Here is a 26,280-nt window from a genome sequence, read left to right as displayed (position 1 = left end):
CAGCAAGAACTTTGAGAGAATTTTGCAAAAGAGGGTTTGTAGAGAAAATTGAGAATAAATAAGGAGAATGGGTGTTTCAATTTGGGTTGAAATCAAATAGGAAATCCTAGTTGTGCTAGGAAGTGGTTTATTAGTGGAACTTTGGAAAGAATAATGTTTGTTTGGCACTTAACCTTTTTTGGCCGAAATTAAGGAAAAAAATAAAGAAAAGGGAGAGAAACCAAGGTGACCTGAACCTAAGATCAAAAGAATGAAAAGGAAAAAGCTTACTATTAGACTAATGCCCATTTTATGGCCCTTTTTTACGACAAATAATACATAAGCTAATTAACCTTGGTTCTTTAAGTGCAGAAAAATAAAAGGGAAAAGTGAAAAATGTAGGATTTGAACCTTGGTTCTTCTAAAAATTTTATTAAACTCTTAACTACTAATGTTAAGATATAATTAATGAAAATTTAAAATTCTAACCACCTAATTTTAGCGGTGTTACAATATTAATAATTTAAATAATATATTAATTATAGGAAAGTTAATATATTATTTAAAATAATTTTATAAATAATTAAAATATTAAAGATTCACTATTTATCACAATATAATTTGTGCCTTATTATATGATATGATATATGATATGAGTTAATTGAATCAAAATTAAACATTATAGAACACAATATAACTAATAACCTGTTTAAAATCTACACATAAGTTACTAGTCAAACATGAGATATTAAAATTTCAAAGCTTTACTCTTTGCCAGAGTCTCATTTGGTCTATAAGAATTTTAAATTCTTATTTCTAGTGAATAAAAGGGTTTAATATATGGTTTGATATTCAATTGTGATATATATTTTAAATATGGTACTTGTGTTTAATTCAAGTTATAGAATTGATTTGACGAAAAAAATTGATAACATTATTAGGATTGAATTTTCATGATTTATTAATAGAATAAATTTAGTATTAATTATGATTTTGTTTAATTTTCTATTTAATTTGATAAATACAATCTAATGATTTTTTAAAATTTTAAGTTAATTTAATGAAAATTATTTGTTATTAACTAATTATGAATTTTCATTAAATCAATCTTAAAAGGTGTTTTTTTAAGGTACAAATTACAAATAGGGGAGGGGGGATAACGACCACACGGTTTGCACCCTAGTATTTGGATGTCAACATAGAGCTTAATCACTCCTCCGTTATGCTATTCGCTTTAAAATATAAATTAAATACTAAAAATTAATATCATTATTTTGAGTATCAAAATGTATGATTTTGTAAAAATACAAGTACCACATTAAATAAAAAAATAGAAGTATTACATTATATATATCAAAATAGATTGTAACCATCTTTTTCCCAAAATTTGAATGGCAAAAGTTGTTTATTATTAAAAAAAAATTGAATACCAAATGATGTATTAAGAAATGTTTATAAAACTGGACTAATGGTCAAACTGGTCAAGTTAGTAGTTCGTTGGTCCAATCTATTCGATTAAATTAGATAAATTATAAAATATTTATAAAAATATAAAATATATATCTAAAAAATTTAAAAATTTGTTTAGTCAATTTTTAATTTGCTTCAATTAGATCGGTCAACCAATCTAAAGTATTTCTTAATATCAATACCCTAGCTGGGTCGGTTTAGTTAAGATAACTATGATATTAAGCATTTATAAATGGTAAAAGAGTAATAAAGCTAAAATTCAAACCCAAAAGTAGGGAACTACTAAAATAGTAATAGTGTCGTGAAGAGTCGGATCTTGATTCATGTCTTCCGTGTTCATCTCACTTCAATAAATATCCTTAAATTTTATTACTTTCTCCTTTTAATTTCTTTGTAATTTACGAATAATTGACCTATCAAGATCCCGACCACAAAGCCAAATCCAGCTCCCCCCTCTTCTCAAAAAAAAAAAAAAAAATCCCTTTCTTACTTGCTTCTTGGGAGAAACTAAACCTTGAAATCTGCTCTCTTAACACTGTTTTTCGCTCGAAACAGTGTGGAGAACCCTGAAATTCGCTGTATTTGTCTTTTCGCTTGAAACCAAGTGGTAAGAAGATAAAGGGGGAAAAACCAATGGGTTTTGCTTCATTTGCCGGACGAGTTTTCTTTGCTTCTATTTTCATCCTCTCCGCTTGGCAAATGTAATCACTCTTTCTTTATTGTTTTGGATCTCTTTATTCTATTTGTTGGGTTGTTTAAGAAATATGTTTATTATTCAGATCTGTTCCTTTAAAAAAATTTGTTTGTGCCAAGTTTGTTAGTATTTGGGTACTGTTGCATTATTTTCCTTAATTTGTAACTCTTGTTAGTGATGAATTTCGTTGAGGATGTGGTTCGCTTTTCAAGATTTTAAATCTGAGGAGTTTGGAGTCGATGTGAGATTTTTTCTTTTAAGAAAAAGTGTGTTTATACTTAATAGTTTAAATGTTATTAGTTGCCGTGACAAAGAAATGGTATGAAAAACCTTTATTTTTTTCTTTATTTTCTGTTGAATAGACATAATATTTCCAAATGCAGAACTGGATGGTTAGTTTTAGTGGATAAGGTAGCATCATTTAAGTACTTCCTGGACAATATTTTTGTGTAGGCAATGCCATATTCTGAGAAGAAGATGAATTCGGGTATCATGAAGTGGTAATAGATATGAGGCGATAGATTTTTGTCATTTGTATAATCAAGCAGTTGATTCAATAACCAAAACCCTGAATTTCTCAATGCTTTGCCGAAATTCCATTCTCACAATTCTGGTTTTGATGTTGTAATTTCAGTAACTACCCCTGTACTGAGTCTAACTGTGCCGTTGCTATATAGTTGTTGAGTCTTTTCTCGTACGATTATAATTTGTATTAGTAGATAGACTGTGTAAAGAGCTCGGCTAGCACCCTTGTTTTAAACACTAAAGATATTTTAGTAGATGTTCAACATGTTGGCAGGTTCAATGAATTTGGGGTTGATGGCGGGCCTGCAGCAAAGGAGTTGATACCAAAGCTTGATCTTGCTAAGAAACATATATCATCTCAACTCCATGTAAATTTGCCAGATATCGAAGTAAGAAATTTATTTTGTATTTGTTGTAATGAATTTCTTTATTATTTTGTATATTCAGTTTGTGCTAGTATGGTTTGCTCGAGTTGTACTTTTGTTTTCTTAAAAGGAGACTTTTTCATACAGGTTAGACAATTAGTCGCAACTGCCATCATTTTGAAAGGACTAGGTGCTATTCTGTTTGTATTTGGCCATGGATTCGGAGCCTTACTCCTGGTTAGAATTTCATTTCATTCCGATTATTATTTCAATTACATTTGGACTTAAAAGGAAGTTTGAAACTGCAGTGAAGAGTTTCTTCTGATTCTACTTTTATGTCTCATTTAATTGTCTTTTTCTTTTGTCATAGTTTGTCTACTTGTTGGTTAGCACACCACTTCTCTATGACTTCTACAACTATCGTCCCAATGAACCCCAATACTCTGTTCTGCTTGGTGATTTCTTGCAGGTATTTAGAAATGCATTCATACCTATTGTGTTGTTCCTAGGGATTGTAATGTATGAACTTCATTGATCATTCTCTTTTAATCAATTGCAGTGTGTTGCGCAATGTGGTGCATTAATTTTCTTTGTGGGGATGAAGAACTCGATGCCAAAGAGGCAACTAAGGAGGAAGGCCCCGAAGCAAAAAGCTACTTAGATGTAATCAAAGAAGTAAAATTTTGGCAATCTCCAGTAATACTTTGCAGGTCTCTCTGATTGGTCTATCTGATTGGATCCTTTCTCGATTTCTAGTTTTTATCTGTTCTTTATTCACTGAAACATTTGTACAATTGAATCGGTTGCTCCTTCTCTATTTTCCATGACAATTTGATTGTGTTCAAAAAAAATTGAGGGGTTTAAATCAAAAAACTCTATTTCCTTGTTTGGAATATTAATATTTGATGCAATCATTTATGTATTCAGTAATGGAGCTAGAAATTGCTTATGATATGATCAAAATTCAAGAGATATAGGTTGGATTTATATTACATTTCAGTGTCAGGATCACAAGCTTTGCTTTTTATTGCAATTCAAATAATTGCATCCCTCTATTATCTCTTTAGATATGTTGTTGTTCCACTTGGAGTCATGAATTTGTATTTGGAGTGGATGTTTTGAGGATTTAAAAATGGTTCAGCCTCAATCAGCCGGTAAGAGAACTCCGAAAGCCCCTGAATGAAAGCCCCCCCTGAATGAGTCGGATTATATATTATTCTCTCTTTTAGAAAATGTAGGCAAATTAATATTTGTAGGTAAGAATAAAGAGTAAATTGGTCTTTTCTTTTTAAAATTTTTATCTCTTTATATTGTTAAAAATTGATAAAATAACCAGATAATGACGTAGCATTCCATATGTATATTTGGTTGATGTATATAGACTAGTTTTTAACAGTAAAAATGGATTTAGTTTTTATTTTTAATAAATAGATTAGTTTGTTTTTTCATTTAACATACAATGATTTATTTGTTGAGCATAAGGGTCGAAATATAATCTGACTTTCAATATAGCGGTTTTAATGATATTTTTGCCCAATCAGCTTTTACTTTTTGGATGGCATATGAAAAACCAACTTTTGCTCGCCTTGCTTGAGATTCTTTGCCTTTCTAGAGGGCATGCAACCCAGACTTGAATGATAGTTTGGATCAGTTGTTTAGGCAGGAAAAATATTTTTTGCTGAAGAATGGAGACTGTTGAAGTTGTAATCGACTTGCACAAGAGAGATGTTTGCACGCAACACTTGAGATTCTCTAATTTGTAAGTTGTAAACCTGACATTGTGTTGAAAGTAAGTAGAATGGAGTTTTAATTCCCTCACAAAATTCATCTTACCATTTAATTTTGTTCGGTCAAAATGTAAAAAAAGGACAAAAATCAATAAATCGAAAGCAAGCCTTAATGGCTTATCTACGTTCCATGTCTCAATAGCCTTAATTTCACCCTCGAATTCACAGATGTTTGGAGATTAGGCTCCAAACCGAAAACACAAAAATATGATACTCGAAAAACAAAATCCAAAACTAAGGATTTTGAGCTTCCCTTCTCTAAAGTCGGCATTCACCAATTTTTAGATCTCAAGTTTTATTTTATTTGAACAAACAGTTATAATTTCTATGAAATATAAATAAAAAACTCAAAAAGACTTTAAATTTATTTTACGCGGAATAAAATTGCATAATATATATTTTACTAAAGTTCAATAGAGCTTCTCTGAGCTGAAAAGTAAATATAAATTGCGTAGGTTGCCGCTAGAGATGACAAGAGGAAAGGTTGGGTGGTTTTTTTTGCCCTTTTGACTTCCACCTCATTTATCTTCAATAAAACTCAATCTAGTATGATCTGAAATTAAATATAATTTATTAACCTTGAATCTGATCTTCGATCTGGCTTGATATGTCATAGTTTTTATTTTTATTATTTTTAATGATACTATTAATTGTTTTCTAAATATAACTATGCTAGAGCAAGTATTAACATAAATTTTAAACTAATATTATATATAAGGATATTTTGTTAATTATCTCAAGACTAGCTGTGATGGTTTTTTTCCCAAAATCTAACCCCAGTCCAATTAATTTCACTCCGAATTTGAATTTCAGAATTTTTTTTTTGACCGAATCGGATTAGGTCAAAACCCATTATGTTTGAACTTTTTGGTCATCCATAGTTACCTCCATATTTATAGAAAGAGCATATGAAAAAGTCAACTTGTTTCAAAGTCTCAAAACAATCAAATTCCTTGGTCAGCCACCCTAGGCCACATGAGCCTCCTTGTGCGATGGCAATTTTGCTTTCATGGTCCAGTCTTTCCTCTCTTGAATTGGATAAAAAACATCAAATTAATTAAAGGCTCAAATTAATTAAAATTATTTTTCATTAATTAGTATTTTACATAATCTGATTCTTATGCTGTTAAAATAAAAACAAACTTTTATCATATTAGAATATATACATGTAAAATTATAATTATAAATTGTTTGAATAAAATTATAATTATAAATTGTTTGAACTCCAAAATAATTAACAATGATGATCTTTTAATTTAAATTATTTATTTTGAATTTAATTATTTATTTTCTTCATCCAATAAAAATAATACAGATTAATTAAATTATTTTTAGATCTCTTCCCAAAATGAGAAAATGGAATTACTTTAATAAGTAATTTCCACAATCTATTTCTCATATCTATTTATCCATTAGTTCATAATTTGACATGCATACTGTTTAATGTTATTATGATCAAACAATGGGATTGCTTCAACATGTGTAATGTGCGTTGCAATATGTAATTAAGTTTTGGATTTTCATTTATTAATTACATTGACATTAAATCATGAATCAAATAACAAAAATTTCCATGATTGAAATTGAAAATATATATAATTATAAAAGCGATATTTGAAAAGCTTTTGTCTAATAACCTCTTTATTTGTGTATTACCCTTAGAGGATACCTATGATCACTTAAGGTTATTGTTAATTATGAAATCCTAAGCTTTTGATATAACAACATTTAAGATAAATTTATAGACTATATTTCCTAAGTCATTCGATGAAAAATGGTTGAAAATTTTATCAAACATTTTCAAAACTTTTAAAATACTCAAAAACATATTTTTTTTATCATCCTTACCAAAAATTTTTGAGTCAATATCAAATTGTTTTAATGTGTTTAAAATATTTTTCAAGGCATTTTGGTAGCCAAGTATCGATACTTGGGGTATAAGTCACGATACTTGGAAGTCAGAAGCTAATGATACTTTTTAGATGGGTAAGGTATTGAGATTTACTAAGCAAGTCTTGAGACTTAGGTTATAAGTCTTGAAGTTATAAGTCTTGAGGATTAGCCTCCCAACTGATATGAACGACTCTTTTTGTCAAGTATCAATACTTCGTTTATAAGTATCGAGACATGAGTTGCATGAACACTTTTTTAGCTCAAAATTAATGCTTACAATGACTCTAAATCATCCCCAATTACCATAAACATCCACAAAGTTATTCCTTATTATAAATACTCATCAAGAACACTTCAAGACTTAAGAAAGGCATATCAAGTTATTCCTTATCATATACATACCTCTAATAGCATATTATTCATTTCATTTATTTGAGAGCTTAATATTTGTAAAAAAACAACTTGTATAGGTCTTTTTGTTTACTCTCTTTCATAGCACCACTTATAAATTAGGTGGGTCTTAGTTGAGCCATAAAAACAAAGAAGCGTTCTAGTTTAGCCATAAAAGCTAGGGGGAAAGGTTCTATATAAGGCTTAAGAAAAAGATAGAGTTGTAAAGGTTACACTTTCTTATTAAAAGATATCAATTCTAGTAGTGAATTGTGAAATCTTTAGTGATGGAAACCAAAGGTAGTGGAGGTAGGCAATAGGGGCTAAACCATTATAAATCATGTAACACCCCTAATCTGTCTCCATCACCGAATTAGGATTGCGGAGTATTACCATGAAATCCAAACAATTTATATTAAAATATATCATTAATGTCATTCAATAGGATTTAATGAAAACTCATTAAAAACCTATAAAAAAAATATGCAAATTGGGCCTTAAATCGGGCCTTCGAGGCCCCGAAAATAGTTTAAAAATAATTCGGGACTAATTTGAAACAAAATAGAGGTTTTAAGAAAAACTTACAAAAATGTGAAAACATCGGTCACACGGCCGTGTAACAATCGAACAGGGGACACACAGCCTCATTCCTGCCCGTGTCCTTACCTGTGTAACTTACTAAGTAGGGTTACACGGCCATGTAACTCTTTAACTTGCCACATATGGTCGTATGCTAGGTCGTGTAACTCACTGACTTAAAACACTAGGAATTTACAAATGACACACGACCGTGTTGCTAGGCTGTGTATGTCACACGGCCGTGTGACAACCCGTGTCCCAGGTCGTATGTACCAAATTTGATCCAAAAATTATGCCATTTTAAGACCAAACCATACCTATTCAATCACTCCAATTATGCACACATTCAATAGACCTAACCACCATTCCAACACATCTAAACATTCCAAGTCAATCCACCCATTTCATCCAACCAATATGCCATTCAAAAAGACCACTTATATATTAAGCATTTAGTTTCAAAGATAATCAAAAGACCTCATTTATAAGACATTAAGCAATAAAGTATTACACTATGATTATAACCATTTCATTCAACCACTACACATCAAGGTTTTCATTTATGCATTATATATGTATTCTTGTTTCACCAATACAAATCATACCTTAAGTAGAACACACATCTCACTCATGAACTACTTCTATCAACATTTAAAAACCATGTATTTATCTATATATACATGCCACTACCCAAAAGATATAAAAACTGCCAACTTAGATGGATAGTGTGAGCTGGTTGGTTGATCCTTCCAAAAAGGCAGCAATGATTATCTACAAAACTATCCATAAAAATAAGCTTATATAGCTTAGTAAGGACACAGTATAACGTTTAATCTACATACAATTAGACATGATTCATATATTATTTGATTACTAAAATTTCAAGAATACAAATGATGAAATGATGAGATGATATAATGTTTTTAGAGGTACCATAATAAGATTAGGAGCATGTTATGCATTCTGGGGTACTAAAGTACAAAAAGGGGCACGTATGTGCATTCAAGGGTATCAAAGTACAATCAAGGGCATGAATGTCCATTCAGGGGTACCAAAGTACAAAAAGGGGCACGTATGTGCATTCAGGGGTGCCAAAGTACAAAAAGGGGCACGTATATGCATTCAAGGGTATCGAAGTACAAACAGGGGCATGTATGTGCATTCAAACAATAATTATATATAAATTTATTGGTTAAAGAACAATAATATAAGATTACAATAAGAATTTACTTTACATACTGAAATACTATGAACTTACCTACGATTTAATTTTGGTCAACACGTAGGGTCTATTTCGCTATTTTCCCCTTTCCTCGATTATTGTCTTTTTTATTAAAGTCTTGATCTATATAATAATTAAATACAATATATTAATCTCATGCACATTTCACATTCCATTCAATGTAAGAGTTCATCATTGCGGACCGAAAACGGGACAACTGTGGCAACTGAAGAGTGAGAGATGTAAATCTTTCTTTTGATAATTTTAGGAACATTATTGTCACACCCCATTTTTATTTAATTATCGCTAGTATTTAAACAAGAATGTGTGCTGGCCTAGTGATTAATAACAAGCATAACTACCCATGTGACCCAAGTTTGAGTCCCCATTCTTGCATTTTATTTTTAATTTCGACGGCCACTTAGCCAACCCCTTTTTCACCCAAAAAGACTTGACTTTCTTAGGAGATTCTTTCCTCCCTTTTCTTTCTCCTCTTTCCTTTTTTTACTCCCCTTTTCACTTCTTATGTTCCCCTATTTCCTTTTCTTCTCTTTGTTTCATTCCCTTCCATTTTTCTCCCCTTTTAACTTACCCTTGCCATCTTAATAACCAAAGAAAACAATTATTTTTGTTTTCTCTTTCATTTTCCTCTCTCTCCTCTTTTTCTTTCATCCTCCACCTATGCCACCACATCTCCACCATTAGCCACTGTTGGAACGTCAAACCACCACCATTACACTGTCATTTTTTCTCTCTCCCTCTCATTGCCACCATCGCTCCACCATCGGATCGTTGCTGTTGCCACTCGTTTTTCTTCTTTTTTTTTCTCATTTTTTTTCATTTCTTTGATCAAAATTGAATCCTTATTATTCTTTCATTTAATTTTCAATTTGAGACATTATTGCTTATATTCACTTTTACTTTGTTTTTATTTCTCCATAGTCATTCCTTCTTCATTTTTCTCAAGTTCTCCGATTAAATTGTAATTTCCAATATAGCCTGGTATAGAGTAAGTAATGACTAGTTAATCAAATCATAATCCTCTCTTTCCTTTATTATGAGCCAAATATAATATATATGTATACATTGTTGTTCGATTGAAGGTGACAATCTAGATCATTTGGATCTATCTTATTGTAAGAGAAATCTTTGAATATCTGTTCGAAAGAGCAATAGTGTAAGTAGTTTCTAATTGTTTTAATAAGAGAATTTTATTGGACTATTGTCGAAACTAACATATGTGTATTTTGGTGTTGGTACCATTATGTCATGATCAAGTCAAGGTGAGATTTGATTAGATTTGTAACATTGAAGTGTGGAGGATTAGATATGGTAACGGGACTTTCATTTGAAGGTGTGAGATCTTAATCAATTAAAAATAGTGGACGTGTTGATCTATAAAGATTATATATATGAGTTTAAAAATAATTGTTTTCATCTTAGCCAAACTTGTAACAAGTCGTTTTTCAGTGGTGTCGAAAATAGTGGTTTTGGGGCCACAAATCCAACGAGTGAATCCGTAAATTTTATTATTTAATATTTAGGAGCCAAATATAGTATTATGTTAGAATTTAATTTGATAAGTTTTATTATTTGAATGAATAGTTAAGTTCAAATGGTTTGTCCCTAAAGTAAAATGGTTTTGGGAAACGAGGTATCGGACTTCATTTCTATAAACTGAGCCTGTAAATATTTTTGTTAAATATTTACAGAGCAATTATATAGGTATATTGAAATTTGGTCCAAAAATTTTGATGTTTGGATAGTTAATTAAGGAAAAAAAGAGACTAAATCGTAAAAGTAGTAAAAGTTAATCGTTGTAGGTTTATTTGCATTAAATGGTTACAGAAGTATTAAATGAAGGTTTTAAAATTAAATTAAACCTTATTTAGTTAGTGTCGACAGCTAATGGGTGGAAAATATATAATTATATGTTTAAAATGTTTTAATTTAAAAGAATTATATATTATAATATTATTAAAAGATTAAAAACAAAAAGTAATTAGTCATCATCTTCTTCATTTTATTTTCTTTAACCGAAACCACCATGGAGGCTTGAGGGAATAATCAACCAAGCTTAAATCTCCTTGCATGGTATGAAATTCAAGCCCATTTTTAGTAATTTTTATCTTTTTGAGATTGTTGCAACTAGGTTCAGCTAACCCGTATCTCTGATTTCAAAAATATTAAAGATTTTAAAACTTTCCATTGATAATTTGTGATGTTTTTGAAGTTTGATGATGGATTATTAAGCTTGGTAGTTAAATAGGACTATTTTGTAAAGTGATTTCGGTTACTTTTAAGTTTAAGAACTAATATGTAAAAATGTTAAACTTAGCATGAAAATATTGTAATTTTTAAGTGATTAAAGGATGATTATGGATGGAATTATAATTGGTTATACATATTAGGGCTTAAATGTGAAATTTTTAATAATTTCAATTTTAGGGACTAAATTGAGCAAAGTGTAAAAGTTCAGGGAAAATTAGTAAAATGGAAATTATAACTCATATAAAAATGAATATGATGATGCATTTTAACTTAAGAAATTGAATATAATTATTATATAGGTCAAGGATTGAACTGTACGGAGAAAAAAAAGAAAAAGAGAAAATTGCACAATAGTCCCTACGAACAAATTTGCTTGCTAGTTGTATTAGGTGAGTTCATAACTTAGATGAATATATGCATATATATTTATGACTTGTGATATTACGATTTGGTTAAATTGTATTCGAGTTGAATTTTGATATTAAATTGAAATTATAAAATGTTTACAATTAAGTACAAGTGAGAAATGACTATTCATTAGTTGGTGAATAATATGGTTACTCGATATTGAAATGAGCGTAATTGATTTATAGCATGTGTACAATATTGTGGAAGTGCCTCTGATTTATAATCTTAAGAATTCTGTTAAATGTCCATTTGAACGTAGTAAACAATTAGGATATGATTGACATGACAATAGGGTTAGAACGTGTAAATGTATGGGATTGCAGTTCGATGCCTCTATTTGCACTTCGGTGCCCTGGTGTGTTATGAGTACACGAGTATCCAAATTATGTTACTATAGTTCATCGGGCTAATTGTTAAAAGAAAATATATGGATTGACTTCATGAATTGCTTGGAAATGATTTTTTGGTACGATTATAAAAATGTTAATTGAATGAATGAGGTGTATGTGTAACACCCCAAACCCGACTTAATCTAGAGGTTTCACAAAGAAGGGTCTGAAAATGAGTCGTTCCGAAAAATCATTCAAGTTTTATAACTCATATTTGTTTATATCTATTATCGAAAATTTTATTTAATTAATTTAATTGCCAAAACGTAATTTGCAGCGGTTGTACATATACAAAACCCACCCCAATCACAGATACAAAAATAACAGATACAGTAATATCATGCAAAACATGCTCATATGCAGATCCCATTTATATACTTATATCCTACACAAGGTAGACTATTCGAATATCACACCTCATAATTTAGGGTTTGGTTAGTCCTTACCTACCCTACGGTAGGCCCATAGTTGATCGGAACGAACCGCGTGACCCTAGGGAAGATTTCAAAATTACGGGCCCACATGCCCAAATTGGTCTTGCCCACGTGGCTCACATGGCTTAGCCCAAAACCCATATGCTCGTGTGACATGCCCGTGTGGGCCTACACAGCCACACCCACACCACCACACGACCGTGTCTTGCGCACGACCGCACCTTCATTAGATACATGACCGTGTCTTGCACACGGCCAACCACACGGGCGACCACACCCCTGTATGGTATCGACAGATTGTACTTTCGGCTTTTGCCAAAACTCAATTTTCTCGTGTAAGGGGTACACACCTGGTTCAATTTTGATGCTATACCACTCTTGAGACCACCAAAACCTAAAATCGACAATCCAAAATCCCAAAATCAGTTTTAATTCCTCAATTAAACTAAACCAACGATAGCGACAATGGTTCAATTCAAGTGTTCGATACTTGCCCACTACCTTGAGCGATTTCGGTTACGATTCCGCGAGAGGAGAGTCTCGTTCTTCTTGAATCATTGCTGTTAAAACTCGAAAATCAAACTAAGAAAAGAAATACTAACAAGAATTATCACTAACCATTTCCACAGAAACAAACAATAACTCACCCCCTTCGCTTATCTAAACAGACGGAGACAACAAGGATTCGTATCACAGCAATTTGGAACACAGATTGACAGAATAAAGTAAAATGAAACAAAAACTTTTGATGGGAATGAACACAGAAGAAAAAAAACCAGAAAGAATTGAGAGGAGAGAGAAAAAAATAAAAATTTGAAAGAAAATCATAAAAATTTGAAAGAAAATCGAAAAATAAAAGATATGACAACATATCCCCCCTTTTTTTCTTCCACTAACCCACTAACTCACAACTAAATCAAAATTTTAGCCCTATCAAAACTCTATCAGACAAGCGAGCAAAAATTATCACTCACGCTCACGCAAGGATTCGAACACAAAACCTCCAACACCCCAACTCCTTACCACTTGAACCAGTAGGCTCATTTTGATATAAATTAACAGACAATTTTATATAAGCCCACTCAGCAAGGACATGCTTGGATCTAAAAATAACAAAATTTTCCAATATTGGGACTTAAACTCAAGACCTCAAATACACCCTCAAAACTCTTAACCACTAAAGCAAATACACATTTATGTCAAATTTCACAATTACAGACTTAAATTATTCATGGCGTTACAACTCTACCCCCTTAAAAGAAATTTCAGCCTCGAAATTTACCTGATTAGAATAGATGAGGATACTGTTGACGCATCAAGTCCTCAGGTTCCCACATGGCTTCCTTAGTGCCATGTAACTCCCAAAATAGGGCCTAGTCGGAATAGTGGTTTTGAGACTACAAATCCAACATAAAATATTTATTTTATGATTATTATGAGGTTTAGAGTATGAGAATATGCATGTTTTAAAATTTCATGAAGAAATTCATTGAGTAAGGTGTCCAATTGGAAATTAGGGACTAAATTGAATAAATTGAAAAACTTGGATTCTAGAAGTAATTTGTATGAAATTGATTTAGATTATAAATTAGAAGGCCTTGGAGAGCAATTTTCCCAATTTCTAAGTTTTTGGACAAAAATGGGCTTGCATAGATGAAATTTGAAAGAAAGGGCTTAAGGGCATTTTGGTCATTTGGTATTTTAATGAAATAAAATGGGAAAAATGAACCAAAAAATCAGCCATCTTCTCCCTTTAACCAGCTGAAATTCTCAAGCCCTCCATAGCTAGGGTTTTCAAGCTTTTCAAGCTCATTAGTAAGTACTCCCAAGCCCCGTTTTTAATGTTCTTTGCATTTTCATGAAAAACCCCTAAATGTGATTTTCCTAGGTGATTTTCATGAAAGTTGGATGTGTGTTAAACATCTTTTCCTAGGTGATTTTCATGAAAAACCCCTAAAAGGACCTTTTTGCAAAAGTTGTTAAATGTGTGGTAGAAATGTGAAAATAATGGAAAAATATCGGCTGTCATAAGAGGAAAAAGTGTTCGGCTAGGCTTGGGTAAGATAGAAATTTCATGTGTTTCATTATACGAGCCTAGAGACTAAATCGTAAAAATGTGAAAGGTTAGGGGCATAACGGTCATTTAGATCGGGGGTGGAATTTAGACTTGAAAAGTATAATGTAGAGTATTAATGATTTAATTCTGTTGTTATAGACCTCGAGGAACAAATTCTGGAGGTCGATCGAGGAAAATGAAAGGTTTCGGAATAACCAAAACACAACACTGAAACAAATACCAAGTAAGTTCGGATAACTTAAAGTAAACTCTTAATATGCCTAATTATATGATTTGTGAATGAATGATGTTTGCATTTATTGATGACATAAAAATTTCATGAAATGTATTATTGATAATGATATGTTGAAAAATGTCTCGGTTGAGGTTTAAAATGGGAATTCAATGGATAAACCATGATTTACAAGCAAATTGAGATCCTGCATGTGTTGTAGAAAAGGATTTAGCCCGGACGGGTAATCCGTTGATCTCAATTATAAAAAGGATCCATCCCGGACGGGTGTTCCTTTGGATGATTGAGCCTCCCGAAGAATACATGTGCATTATGGATTTACCTGGACGGGTAATCCAATTAGGTTCTGAATTTAGCCTGGACTGGTAATTTAGATCCGAGCTCAATAAAGTGTTTGTTGTTACAAGGAGATTTAGCCTGGATTGGCAATCCTGACATCACCTTATAAGTTTTGTAAATGGAGGATTTAGCTTGGACTGGTAATCTCGCTATAAAATGTGAGGTTCACGGGAGTGCACACTTATGAATTGACAGTTAATGGATATTCCATCGAGATTTCCTAGAAACTCAACGGGATTAACATGAGAAGGATGTATATCAATGAAACAATGAATGATGAGCTCATCTAAGATAAATTACATGGTGCTTTGTTATCTGACTAACTCATTGATTGAGTGCATGTGACAGGGAACCATTTCATACTTGTTGGGTGCATTATCTATTATGGATGTATGCTAATTACTTGGTAAGTCTACTTTCCGGTTATTCGAGCTTACTAAGCATGTAAATGCTTACCCCTCTCCTTTCCCCTGTTTTTCAGAGCTCAAGGACTTGTCAGGATTGGAAGACAGTTGGAGAGTTAGCACACTATCAACTAGACCAGCTTTGGTATAAAGACCTTTCTATTTTGTTCAATGGCATGTATAGGGCTCTTGAGTATTTTGTTATATGTGTCAATTTATTTTCCAAATAAAGACATGTAAATATGTATTTATCTTTTTTTGTATGTGGCCATAGGAATTGGCTTATTTTGAAGTAGGCTATGACCTACAAAATTTCCATGCATGTTTATATTTATATATGATAGTTTGTTTCCAATTGGAAATGAGTCACAAGAACGAGCCAATATTTAATGTGTTAAAGTGACATGGAAACCCATAAATACAAGATGGGAAATAACCTGGCCTATGTGAAACCAATGATATGAGGTTTCTATGCAATAAGTTTTGGCAAGAACATTTATAAGAATATAATCATGTTTTGCTTTGCATTTGATAATCATTAAGTATAAGTGTTGAAAAGGGTGACCAAACGGTTGGAAAATAGCCTATTAGGGTCCACTCGGTTTGGCACACGAGCGTGTGTCTAGGCCGTGTATGACACACGGGCCACTCCCATAGGTGTGTGGTATGGCTGTGCATCTCTTGCACCTAAAAGTTTAAGTCAGTGTTGTACATGGGCAGGCCACACGAGCGTGTGTCTTGGGCATGTGCCCCTAATTGTATGATAAGGTTAAAGTCAATGTTGCACATGGGATGAGGGCATGGGCGTGTCCCAAGCCAGATGGGCGTGTGTGATCACACGGCCCCACCCATACGAGTGTGTGACACTTCAAAGTAAAGGATATTTTCCAAGGTGCCCAAAGTTTATCGAATGTCCCCGGTTTAGTCCCGAACTGCCCCTAGGTATGTTTTAGGCCTCGAAGGCCTGTTTAAGGGACAAGATGTATATGTTTGTAAAGTTTTAAATTTGAGTGAAACTCAGTGACCTGGTTTAATATGTTTGTGAATGTGAAACCCCAGTAACGCCTTGAACCCTATCCCGACGTCGGATATGGGTGAGGGGTGTTACATGCCATGATTTCACCATAGGACCTTCACTAATGGTATGGAATTCATTTTCAAAACTTTAATATATTGATCCAAAATCCGAGCCGATTCCTCCTCAAAAGTTAAATCTGGTCTAACCTCAATCTCCTCAATAGAGACAACGTGAGATGGATTAGACCGATACTGCCTCAACATCGAGACATGAAACATATCATGGATGTGATCTAACTCTAAAGGTAGCTCTAACTGATAAGCGACTGATCCCATACGATTCAAAATTCGATACGGCCTAATGAACCTAGGGCTCAACTTGCCCTTACGACCGAACCGTAGAACTTTTTTCCACGAAGATACCTTGAGAAACACGAAGTCACCCACAAAATACTCAATATCTCTCTTTTTCATATCTGCATAAGACTTCTATCTATCATAAGCCGCCTTCAAATGATCTTAAATCAGCCTAACCTTATCTTTAGTCTAAAAAACCAATTCAGGACCCAAAACCCAACGCTCACCCAACTCAATCCAACATAGTGGAGTACGAAACTTACGACCATACAAAGCCTTGTAAGGTGCCCTATGGATGCTAGATTGGAAACTGTTGTTGTAGGTGAACTCAGCTAACGACAAAAAATCCTCTCAACTATATAAAAAATCAATCACACAACTCCGAAGTATATTCTCCAGTATTTGAATCACCCTCTCAGATGGACCATTGGTCTGAGGATGGAACATAGTATTGAAGTCCAATCTTAAACCTAGAGCTTTATGCAATTTCTTCCAAAACTAAGAACTGAAGCGAGGATCTTTATAAAAACATATCGAAACAGGAACCCCATGCAGCTTTACAATCTCAGAGATATAGAGTTTCGCTAACTTTTGAAGAGAGTAGTCCGTCTGAACCGAACCAAATTGAGCAGACTTGGTCAATCAATCTACGATGACCCAAACAAAATCCTTCTTATTGGGTGTCAACGGCAACCCATTAACAAAGTCTATCGTCACTCGTTCCCATTTCCATAAGGGAATCTTAACAAGTTGTAGCAAACCCGAAGGCAACTAGTGCTCAGCCTTAACTTGCTGGAACGTTAGACAACGAGCAACAAAATCTGTAACCTCACACTTCAAACTCGGCCACCAATACAAAACCCCATCTTTATTTAGCCCAAAATCAGATGTACTGCCATTCTCAACCTGCCAGAACCGCAAACCCAAAGACTTATCCCCCAACTGCTTATCCCGAATCTGACTAATCTAAGTTAGCTTAACTTGGAACTCAGCTAACAGACCCCATCATCAAACAGACTAAGATAAGCGAACATCGCCCTCAAATCAGTCATCGCTCTACGACTGAGAGCATCAGCCACCACATTGGTCTTACTAGGATGATACTCTATGTACAGTCATAATCTATAAGTAGCTCAATCCATCGATGCTGTCTAAGATTCAACTCCTTCTGAGTAAGGAGGTACTTGAGGCTCTTGTAATCGGTGTAGATGATACACCTTTCACCATACGAATAATGTTTTTAGATCTTTAACGCAAAAACCACAACAGCTAGATCGATGTCATGCGTTGGATAATTCCCCTCGTGTGACTTAAGCTGATGGGACGCATAAGCCATAACCTTACCATCTTACACCAGTACACATCCCAAACCAACGTGTGATGCATCACTGTACACCACAAACTCTTTACGAGATTCAGGCTGTATTAGAACAGGAGCCTGAGTTAGAATAGACTTGAGCTTCTCGAAGCTCGATTGTTGTGCTTCAGTCCAAATAAAAGAAACACCATTGCGCAGAAGCTTAGTCAAAGGTACTGCAATCAGCGAGAACCCTCAACAAACCTTTGGTAATATCCCACAAGACCCAAAAAACTACGGATCTCAAATACATTCTTAGGCTGTTTCCAATCAAGCACAGCCTCAATCTTTTTAGGATCAACTTAGATCCCCTTAGTAGAAATCACGTGCCTCAAAAAAGTTACCTCTCACAACCAGAACTCACACTTGCTCAACTTAGCGTAGAGCTGTTTCTCTTGGAGTATTTGAAGCACCACTCTAAGGTGCTCATCATGCTCATTCTTAGTCTTAGAGTAAACTAAAATATTGTTAATGAAGACTATGATGAATTGATCTAGATACGGCTGAAAAACTCAGTTCATTAGATCCATGAATGTTGCTGGAGCATTCGTCAAACCAAAGGGAATAATTGGAAACTTGTAGTGCCCATAATGAGTCCTAAACACCGTTTTATGAACATCCACCTCCTTAACTCTAAGCTGATGATACCCAGAATGGAGATCTATTTTTGAGAACAGTGAAGCCCCTCGAAACTGATTAAACAAATCGTCAATCCTCGGAAGTGGATACTTATTCCTCACAGTCAGTTTATTCAAGTGTCGGTAGTTGATGCACATCCTTATGGTGCCATCCTTTTTCTTTACAAATAGAACTGGTGCCCCCTATTGAGACACACTAGGACAGATGAAACCACGATTTAGAAACTCTTGAAGTTGAACCTTAAGCTCTGGAAGCTCCTTTGGTACCCTACGGTAGAGAACAATGGACACTAGAGCTGTACCTGGTAGAAGCTCAATGCCGAACTCAACTTTTCGATTCGTAGGTAAACTCGGTAACTCATCAGAAAAGACATCCGAAAATTCCCTCACTATTTTGATATCCCTGACAAAAGAGTCCTCAGAAACTGAACCACTGACAAAAGCCATATATGCCTTGCACCCTTTCCGAACCAATTTCTCAGCCACATGAGCGGAGATTACATTATACAGGTAATCTCGAAGCTCATCGATCACAATCACCTCCTTATCATCCTCGATCCTCAGAACGACCCTCTTAGTCGTGCAATCCAAACTAACTCGATGGTCAACCAACCAGTCCATACATAGAATCAAGTCAAACTCCCTATACGATAACTTTATCAGATTTTCCAGAAATACAGCCACTTACACTTCTAACGAAACATTCCTATAAAGTCTATTAACCCGAACAGACTGCCTTAATGGACTTAGTATTGTAATCTCACTAGAAGTACTCTCAACAGAAATCCCCAAGTTTTTGGAAAGAGTGCTAGCTATATAGGAGTGTGCAGAACCTGTGTCTATCAGAGCAGTATAAGGTATATCAAAAATAAAAAATGCACCCGTGATAACTTCAAGAGCGTCTCTATCTTCTCGGCACCGAGCAGCATAAACCAGTGCAGATTGCCTCACCTCAGTCTGACTAGCACCTCTGGTTGGTGCTCTTTGTCTTCAGCCAATACCATTACCACCTCTAGTCGGTCCATGACCACTAGGTGGCTGCTGAACTGCCCTCTAAGGCTATATAAAACCCGATCCTGAAGCTTGCATTTGATCAGCTTGCTGTGGACACTCTCTAATACGATGCTCCAAAGACCCGCACTTCAGACAAGCTCCTAACCTCCTCGAACACTTGCCCGGATGACACTTACCACAATCACCACATGGCTAAAACCTAGCAAGAGTAACATGAACCCCCACTCTAACCGGCCAATCAGGTCTGGCTCGTTTCTTAGGCCTCTGAACAGAGCTAGAGGGATTTGAATCTCTCTTTTTCTTTCCTCTCTCACGATCCCTGTTTTGGCACTCCACATGTTTAACCTCTTCGGCGATCTTCGCCGTATTTACTAGAACTGTGAACTATCGCTCCCTTTACGGAGCAATCAGTACCCTCAGATTATCCCTCAAGCCATCCTCAAAGCGGACGCACATCTCATACTCAGACGCCACCATGCCTCGAGCATAACGGCTCAACCAAAAAACTCATCCTCATACTCGGCCACGGATCTATCACCTTGCATGAGATTTATGAACTCACGCCTACGAACATCAGCATAGCTTGCGCGCGCATATTTCCCTTGAAAAGCTATCTTAAAATAATCCCAGTTCAGACGATCTAGCTGAGTACCCTCCTCAATCGATAACTACCACTGATACGCCTCGTCACGAAGCAAAGAGACCGCACCCTTTAATTTTTACTCATGAGTATAGTCTATATCATTCATAATCTTCTCGGTGGCCTCCAACCAATACTCGGCCATAGTAGGGGCAACTTCATTGAAGCCTTTAAACAGATCTGATCTATTGGACCGAAGTCATTCAGTTACCGACCCACGGCCCCCAGATCCAGAATGGGGTCTAGCGACCCTTTCTAACACCCTCAACATGGCTTGGAACAGTGCGTCGTCCCCAGCCGAGCGACTTTGAGGCCCAGCCTCAGTAGCAGGTGAAACCAGTGTCTCATTCGTATCTAAATTTGGCATATTGCCCAGAGAGGAAGACTCATGTCGAGCCCCCTACGACCTCTACCATGCCGACGAATACCACGACTATGAGTTCCACGACCGCTCATCGTATATTTTGAATTTGTCTACATTATAAAATTTTATGTATCAGTTAGAGTATTTATTAGCACATATTTTATACGTAAATTATCAAGAGTTCATAAATATTTCAGAGGTTTTAGTTTCTAACTAACTCAGTGCAGTTTCAGAAAGTACTAACTACAATGTTTTCAAAAGATCTATCTAAGTTTAGAAGTACTTACAGGTTTGGCGCCGGAGACTCGGTATACCACATACTTACTCAGAAATATCCAAGTTATTTAAAACCAATTCTTTTTGAAATACAATTTTGGAACCCAAAATTTCACAGCCCGAGTTTTGCAACCTAGCTCTGATGCCACTAAATGTAACACCCCAAACCCGGCCTAGACGTTATAGCCGAATCCAAAGGTGTCACAAATAAGGGTTTGAAAACTGAGTTGTTCCGATAAATCATTCAAGTTTTACAACTCATATTTGTTTATATCTATTATTGAAAATGTTATTTAATTAATTTAATTGCCAAAATGTAATTTACGGTGGACGTTATAGAACTGTTGTACTAGAAAATCCCGTTTGTATTTTTGGAAAACCTTTGTTTTAGTAAAACCGTGTTTTAGATAACCGTTGCAATAAAGTGTAAAAATGTATATCCAAATCCCAAAATTAAGCCAAATAGTCCAGAGAGTCCAGTTATTACAAAAGTCCCAAAAATAATTTTAAATTAAAATAAAAGACATAACCTTAAACAGTTTACTAACTCGTGGTCATCGTGAGGCTTCGTCACACCGATCCGTCTAAGTCTGTGGATTACCTGGACAGAATAGACAAACAGATGTGAGTTTTGTAAACTCAGTGTATAACCCAACAGAAATAAACATGCCATTCATACAAATATCACATACATAGTTAGATTCAAATTCAGATTCAGATTCAGATTCGGACTCAAGTCCTTTACAGATACAGATAATAGAATCAGATATATAGAATCATACCCCAATCCTCTACACACCATCTCCGACCATACCAACACACCATGTGGCGTTAAAAATACCCACCCATCCCTACACACCATATAGTGACGATGCGACACATTACGTATAATATGCAGTCAAGCTGTCATAATATAGACAAAGTGTCATCGTACAGATCACTTCCTCCATATATACAAAATCCACCCCAATCATAGATACAGTAATATCATGCACAACATTCTCATATGCAGATCACATTTATATACTTAATAGAACAAATGTAAATATCAGTATCCTACACAAGACAAACTATTAGAATATCATAACACATAATTTAAGGTTTGGTTAGCCCTTACCGACCCTACAGTAGGCCCACGATAAAAAAGAACCGTGTGACCTTAGAGAAAATTTTAAAATTATGGGCTCACATGTCCGTGTAGGCCCACACGCCCAAATTGGCCTTGCCCGTGTGGCCCACACAGCTTGGCCAAAACTCACATGCCCGTGTAGGCCCATTGGCCCATGTGGCCCACACACCCAAATTGGTCTTGCTCGAGTGGCCCACATGGCTACACCCACACCACCACACAGTGATATCTTGTACACAGCCGCATCTTCATTAGACACACGACCGTGTCTCACACATGGCCAACCACACAGGCGACCACTCGCCCGTGTGGCGTTGATAGATTCCACTTTCAGCTTTCGTCGAAACTCAATTTTCTCTCGTAAAAGGTAGACACCTGGTTCAATTTTGATGCGATACCACTCTTGAGACCACCAAAACCTAAAATCGACAATCCAAACTCCCAAAATTATTTTTAATCCTCATTTAAACCGAACCAACGATATTGAAAATGGTTCAATTCAAGTGTTCGATACTTACCCACTACCCTGAGTGATTTCGACTACGATTCCACGAGAGAAGAGTCCCATTCTTCTTAAATCCCTACTGCCAAAACCTTAAAATCAAACTAAGAAATGAAATACTAATAAGAATTATCACTAACTATTGCCACAGAAACAAACAAGAACTCACCTCTTTCGCTTATCTAAATAGACAAAGACAACAAGGATTAGTATCACAGCATTTTGGAACACAAATTGACAGAATAAAGTAAAAGAAAGCAAAAAATTTTGATGGGAAAAAACATAGAAGAAAAAAATGCTAGAAAGAATTGAGAGGAGAGAAAATAATTTAATTTTGAAAGAAAATTGAAAAATAAAAGATATGACAACGTATCCCCTATTTTTCTTCCATTAACCCATTAACTTACAACTAACTCAGAATTTTAGCCCTATCGAAACTCTATCAGAGAAGTGAGCAAAAATTATCACCCATGCGCAATAATTCGAACACAGGACCTCTAACACCCCAACTCCTTACCATTCGAACTAGTAGGCTCATTCTAATATGAATTAATAGAAAATTTTATATAAGCCCACTCAAGAAGGACAAGGCTTGGATATAAAAATAAAAATTTTCTAGTACTGGAACTTGAACCCAACGCCTCAAACATACCATCAAAACATTTAACCACTGAAGCAAATACACATTTATGTCAAATTTCACAATTACAGACTTAAATTATTCAGGGTGTTATAGTATGTGTCTAAAAGTTGTTTGAAATGATATCAACATGATGACAAAGTTTATAATTATAGGTATGAAACGCTCGCTTTGCAAATGTGATATTGGTAACAGAGTTATATATCTAAAAGAAATCGTATATGATTGTGAATATGAATTGACATGATCTATTGGTTAATATGCTTTATGTGTTGGATCTCTTCTATTGAATGATACGAAAATAAGTAGTACTAAATGATTAAGAGATTATATGATTAATACGTGAAATACTCACCTTGTTATTGTAAATGTCTTGACAGAATATCATATTAAACTAGTTATATCTATTTATTTAGTTGCAAACTGAGGTAAGAGTTTTTTTTCTAAATACCTTTGAACTTATTATGCTTTATAAGCTTACTTTGTTATTTTCTTGTTTTCTGTAGTTGACATTTTTGCTAAACTAGGTAGTCAAATCAATTTCAAGGCTCACACTATTTAGCTTCAATCTCAGTAGATTTGACTCATTTTATTATGGTTTTGTGCAATGTATATAGTATATCATTGGGTTTGGTTGAGAGTTATAAGTTGAAGTTGTAATGTATTTTAATAGTTGAATTTAACGGTTACTATGGTATACTTAGGTCTTAGTTTATAAGATGGTTGAGAAATGAATAAACTTGAATGAAATGCTTGATATATGTGCTAGTTGATAGCTAAGGTATATGTGTTGGTTCTTGGACATGGTAAGTTTTGAATGTGTACTAAGATAATGGTATGTTTGAGTTTTATGTATGGATAAATTCGATAAGAGTTAAACCATGTTGTTATAAATTGTTTAAGCTAAATGAATAAATTTTGATCAATGAAAAGGGCAAAAGTATGAACTAAGCTTTGTATAAGGGCTTTAAAATGATATAAGAAATTGAAATCTCTACTTTTGGGTTCTAAATGAAAGAAATGAAAATATAAAGTTTGTCCATATGTATGGAAAAAAAGGGTTATAAGAGAAACTTATGTGTAATTCTGATAAGAATTCATGGTTAAAGAAATATGTTTGCTCAATTTTCATTTAAGCACGCCATAGGAGACACTTATTTGAATTTCCTAATGTGATTTGTTAGCAATAAATCTAAGTTGAGCCCTTATAATTCAGTAAGAATAAGGGAAGCAATTAATGGCATGAGTGAGTTTTGAAACAAATATTTCTAAGGGGCTCAACACTATTAACGTGATATTGTAAGCAAGTCTATCATTATTTACTTACTGAGCTCATCAAGCTCAAGTGTTAGTTGTTTTAAATGCGTAGGTGGTACATTCATAGAAGCTTCCAATTTTCATGTTTGGAAAACCACTCAACACGCGTTGAATATTTGGATGGGATTCAGGCATTTTTGGGTTAATGTAACACCCCAAAACCCAACCTAGAAGTGTTGGCCGAATTTCGGAGGTCACATTATTGAATTCCAAATTCCTTTTCAAAAGCAAACCTCTTTGTTTGTTCAACAAAATTTAGTAATCTAAACTTATGCTTTGCAAATAATGTTTGATTGGCATTAACAATCAAGTAAAAAATAAACCAATTTGGTGTTGTTTGAACAGCTGCAAAAATGTGTCAAATTCAGCAATCCTAATCCAAATTTCAATACTAGTGATACAACAGAAAACATGTTGTTCACCTTTTAACAAAAGACCACATTTCATTTCTTAAAAATAGTGTGAACTTTAGAACAGTTGCAAAAGACTAGTTAAAAACCATGCGTGAAATTTTTCAAAAAACTTTGTTCAAAAACCAAAAACCCAAAATTTTAACAAATAATTCAATCTCAAAATCCATACCACAGTTTGTATAATCTCCTTATAAATAATTTTTAAACCAACCATAATAAGGTTATAGAAATTTTAAATAAATCGATCAATACCAAAACTTTCTAAGACCTCCGATGGAGCTGAATCCAGAGCTTAACCACGATCAGTACCTGAAAGAAAGAAAACTAAAAGGGAGTGAGCTATGTGAGCTCAGTGTGAATCTTAAAACTAATTCGTTAGATCAGATTGAGACAGAAATTAAAAAATGTAAACAAAGTACCAGAAAAGCTTGTAAATTGGCATCTCCACTAAATTAACTTACTCGCATAATCAACATTCATAATAAATATGCCTACCGAAACAAATAGAACTACACAGATCCATATCATGCATATTACCTTACCACAATAACGTAACAATTTACCTACTAATGCTCAAACATTTATAACAAATATAAACATAAAGAATCATGCTCGGATGAGTAGCAAATTAAAACCCACCCAACCAACTGAACACCACTTCATCCACCCTGCACACCACATATAGTAAGCCCATCCACCCTACACACCACATAGAACCATGATATGTAACACCTCACACCCGTGCCCCATGCTGGGACAAAATATGAAGGTGTTACAAGACTTAATACATGTATTCGAAAGTTTCTGAGTCATCAAGACTTGATCAAATTTAAAACTTTTTCTAACTTTGTTTAAACTCCTTAATATGGGTCTACAAGGCCTCAAACTTTCATTGGAAAGCCTTCAAAATGAACTCGGGTCCTTAAACTGACTTAATAAAAAAATAACCCTCGAAACAGGGCATACGCCCATGTGGAAGGGCAACACGCCCGTGTGGCCATTATGACATGGCCGTGCTGATTGCCCATGTGGTTCACATGTCCTAAGTACAAGGGGACAACCCGTGCTCTGAGCCTGTGGAATTAAATTCTAAATTCGAACCTACAGGGGTTTTCACACGGCCTGACACAAGCCCATGTCTATGGCCCATGTCCCTCA

At 34.4% G+C, this 26,280-nt stretch overlaps 1 protein-coding gene across 1 annotated transcript; it reads left to right on the top strand.

Annotated features, from left to right (window-relative positions):
- Nucleotides 1-1,701: 1,701 nt before the first annotated feature.
- On the top strand, nucleotides 1,702-4,047 carry LOC108487270 (uncharacterized). The gene is made up of 5 exons (XM_017791569.2): nucleotides 1,702-2,150; nucleotides 2,943-3,057; nucleotides 3,181-3,270; nucleotides 3,404-3,502; nucleotides 3,593-4,047. The coding sequence occupies exons 1-5, from the start codon at nucleotides 2,083-2,085 to the stop codon at nucleotides 3,692-3,694; spliced, it is 474 nt and encodes a 157-aa protein (XP_017647058.1). The 5' UTR covers nucleotides 1,702-2,082; the 3' UTR covers nucleotides 3,695-4,047.
- Nucleotides 4,048-26,280: the final 22,233 nt, after the last annotated feature.

The sequence above is a fragment of the Gossypium arboreum genome, chromosome 10 (assembly GCF_025698485.1).
Source record: "Gossypium arboreum isolate Shixiya-1 chromosome 10, ASM2569848v2, whole genome shotgun sequence".
Lineage (NCBI taxonomy): Eukaryota > Viridiplantae > Streptophyta > Magnoliopsida > Malvales > Malvaceae > Gossypium > Gossypium arboreum.
Note: the sequence above shows the minus strand (reverse complement) of the source record. Positions and strands in the feature narration are given on the sequence as shown.

Excerpts from the sequence above, each read along its gene's own strand:
- LOC108487270 (XM_017791569.2), top strand. The coding sequence starts at position 2,083 with ATGGGTTTTGCTTCATTTGCCGGACGAGTTTTCTTTGCTTCTATTTTC. Across the intron at positions 2,151-2,942 it reads ATCCTCTCCGCTTGGCAAAT|GTTCAATGAATTTGGGGTTG; the intron begins GTAATCACTCTT and ends ACATGTTGGCAG. Across the intron at positions 3,058-3,180 it reads TAAATTTGCCAGATATCGAA|GTTAGACAATTAGTCGCAAC; the intron begins GTAAGAAATTTA and ends TTTTTCATACAG.